Source organism: Nestor notabilis, unplaced genomic scaffold (assembly GCF_000696875.1).
Source record: "Nestor notabilis isolate BGI_N333 unplaced genomic scaffold, ASM69687v1 scaffold21367, whole genome shotgun sequence".
In the NCBI taxonomy this organism is placed as follows: Eukaryota; Metazoa; Chordata; class Aves; order Psittaciformes; family Psittacidae; genus Nestor; species Nestor notabilis.
The window spans coordinates 4,316-7,669 of record NW_009935407.1 but is presented as its reverse complement, the minus strand read 5'-3'; the positions used below and the strand labels follow the sequence as shown (position 1 = coordinate 7,669).

The 3,354-nt window shown below is 54.5% G+C and overlaps 1 protein-coding gene across 1 annotated transcript in view; it reads left to right on the top strand.

Moving 5' to 3' along the window:
• SLC37A2 (solute carrier family 37 (glucose-6-phosphate transporter), member 2) overlaps window positions 1-646 on the top strand; it is a gene marked incomplete at its 5' end in the record, with an annotated part of 6,504 nt that extends 5,858 nt beyond the window's left edge. The window contains 2 exons of the mRNA XM_010017842.1: window positions 301-365; window positions 604-646. Of these exons, the coding sequence (XP_010016144.1) occupies window positions 301-365; window positions 604-646 (108 nt within the window). The remainder of the gene's footprint in view (window positions 1-300; window positions 366-603) is intronic.
• Window positions 647-3,354: the final 2,708 nt, after the last annotated feature.

Below are 3,354 nucleotides of genomic sequence, written 5' to 3'. Positions count from 1 at the left end.
GCTGCTGGAGGTCTGCCGGAGGAGGCCACGGAGCTGCTGCGAGGGCTGGAGCAGCTCTGCTCTGGAGCCAGGCTGAGAGAGCTGGGTTGGATGAGCTTTAAGATCTCTTCAACACAAACCAGCCTGGGATTCGATGACTCCAAACCTTTGCCTCTGTTCACTTGGCTTTTCCCAACGACCTCCTCCACGCAGGGTTCCAGTTCATGCGATCTTCCCTAAGAAGAGCCTTAAAGTTTCTCTCCCAGTGATGGAAACCCTCATCCCTCATGGTGACCTGACCCTCCACCTTTCCTCTTGCAGCTCCTCGCTCGTGTGGTGGTCAAAGAGGTCCGCGGGTGGTGTGGCTACATGGCGAGGAAGAGAGGGTACGTACGTGCCACCCCGGGGCAGCCTCTGCTCCTGCAATCCCAAAACAGGGCATCGGTGCCGCTCCGGAAAGACATTTGTCATCCCTTGCTGTCCCTGCTGCACCTTCACGTGGGCACTGCGAGGTCACCTGCCCATGATGGGCACAGAGAGGCATTTTCACCTTGATCCAGGGCAGCACCCAGGGCATTTTAGCCATCTCCTGGTGCTAAATAGACCATCCTTGTGTCTTTGTAGCTCTAGTGTGCAGCTGACAGAGTCAGTGCCGGATGGCAAGTAGCTCGGTGTGAGTATTTCTGCTCCAGCCCCGAGGATTAAATGCAAACTCAAGCCTGATTCACCCTGCTTTTGAGTTCTGCTTGGCAGGCTCAGCCTCAAACAGCCGCTCTGCTGATAATCAAAGGGCTGAGATCAGGATTTGGGAATCAAATGGTGATGGCCAGGGAAGAGAGCGTGGATGGGTGGGTGGGCAGCGTGTCCTTGCCTCTCTTGTCTTGTCTGACAAGATGTTAGCCATGGTGCCTGATTGATTGGCATTGATTAACACACTTGAAACAGCCAAATCTACAGGCTGCCTTGCCCACCCAAGCTAATGAGCTTGATTACACACAGCCTGGGCTCACTAATCAAACCCGTGGTCGAATCACTGCAACGAGGGTATAAATACCTCCAAATCAGCACTGGCCTGCCTCTGATTGCCACTGGAGCACCGAGCACTTCCAGTCCTGGCAGTGGGGCACCAGACCCCACACTCCCCACGAACCTTTGGTCCTTTATGTCTTGTGTTTGCAGGTGAGAGACCACTAGTGTGGGCCTTGTGCTGCGGTAAGTGCAGCCCAAATCTCCTTCTCAGGGCTGTTGGCTCCTCTCTCTTGTGCCAGGGCTGTCTGGGGCAAGGACTGTCCTGGCTGCACCAAAATCGGGGCATTTTGAGCTGTGGGAAGCAGCTGGCTTGGTTGTGGAATACTGCAGCATCCTCAAGGGCTTTGGGAGTGCATTGTCTCTGGAGCAGCTCGCGGAGAGGAGGCACAAACGCTGGGAGGTGTTTTGTGGGGAGCTTTGGCCAGAGGTGGAACGGTGGCTGGATCTTCTCCTTGAGCCTGTTTCTCCTCCGGGCTGGGGTTTACTTTGCATCCTTCCAGCAGCATGGTCCCAACGCCTGCCAGGGGGGCTCCTACCATGCTCAGCCCCTTGCTTCTCTCCATGCAGGTTTAAGGAGTTCTGATGGATCCCTGTGAGCTGCCCAGAGGGAGCAGAGAGGCTGGCGTACGCCGGGAGCGTGTTCCTCTCGGCAGAGCTGAGGCATAGCCCCATGGGCTCCTATTGCCACCCTGGGTTCACTTTGGAGTGAGGAGCAGTCCCTGGGCCTCGGCGCACCAGGTTTTTGGGCTGAATCTTCACTTATGGCCATTTTATTAATAAAAACATGCAAAACCTGTGTTGCCGTGTCCCACCAGGGCTCGGCCAGGGCTCTGTCAATTTGGGGGTGGTGGTTGTGCCCCTCTTCTTGCTTTTCTCCTCTCCTTTGGAAGCCTGCGTCATCCCTGTGATTGGTATTTCAGGGTATTGGATCAGGAGGATGGCTTCAAAGCACCTAAGGCACTGCCTTGACTCAAAGTGCTGCTTATTCTACATAGAGAACATCCCCGAGCTTTTCACTGAACCCGAATTAAGCTGGGTTTATTCCTTGTCTCATCTCACCACAAACAACAAAACCTAAAAAAAGAAAACAGTTTTTTTTTTCCCTGATTATGATGTTTCCTAATTTAGCCCCAAAAGAAGAACCTGTAGCCATGCCTCATCCCCATGCTTTGGCAAACAGACTGGCCACCCTTTGTCCAGGATGGGTGGCTGATGGGCTTCATCAGATGCTTCCTCATTAGGAGGAGCCCCAGGAGGTTAAACTGGAGCTGTTGGGGGGCCCCCAGCTTTGGTGTGTGAGGAGCTGGGGTGTTCACAAGCCATGAGGTGGGTTTCTCAGCTTGGTACAAATCTGAACTCTAATTGACTTCACCTCCTTGGATCTCAAAACATCTGGGCCTGATGTGATTTGATTAAGTGCTGATTTCATCAGCAAAGGGGGCAGGCAGCGAAAACCAAAATCTCAATGACCCTTTTTTCCCAGGAAAATAACACCCCTCCCAAGGCAAACCCTGATGGAGCCATAGGGAGAGGTGTCACGACAGGGTCTGTCCTCAGCAGATGATCCTGCGGAGCCACACAGCATCCTGAGGCCACGTGGCCTCTGATGGCACAAGGGCCAAGGACCAGCGGAGATGCCACATGCCGGGCTGAGAACGGCTGGTTCAGTGCACATGTGGCTGAGCTTTCACTTTGCTCAGTTACCTAAACCTCATGGAGGAGGACGGGGGGGCTTGAAATGTGCTTTGAAGCAACAAATCCCACCAGCCCTGACATATGCAGTAAAACCCAAGTCGGTTTGGGTTTGTTTTCCCTTTCTTCCTTCACCCCCCACCCCTCCTGCCTGTTCTTTCAGTTTTTCTGGGACAAATTTAGGCCTGGGCCGCATCCCGCTTGTGTTTGGAAAGTGTGAGCAGCCCTTGTCTGGGAGCGAGGAGAAAGGGCAGACAGCCCACAGCGGCTTTTAACGTCCAAACTGGAGCAAATGCCAAAGAAAACCCCAGATCTCTCTGAGATTTGAGAGACCGAGGGGTGGGCAGGAAGGCAGAGGGGGGATCCCGCGGGTTTGCTCCAGCCAAAGGGCTGTTTAAACCCCGCCAGGCTCCTTTGGGAGGTGTCTGCAAGACTCACCTCGTCTCATTCCTCTGCTGGAGAAGGGGCCGCTGCTTCCCCCCTCCTGCCACGAGCCTCTTGGCACAGCATCGTGTGTGCGAACCAGGAGAGCACCATCACGCTGCTGCCCTGTGGATGGGAACAAGAATCGCACCTAAAATGGGCTCATTATGAGCCTGTTTGGTGAAAACAGAGCCTGGGCGACACCATGGCCCCCAGCCCTGGGAAGGGGCT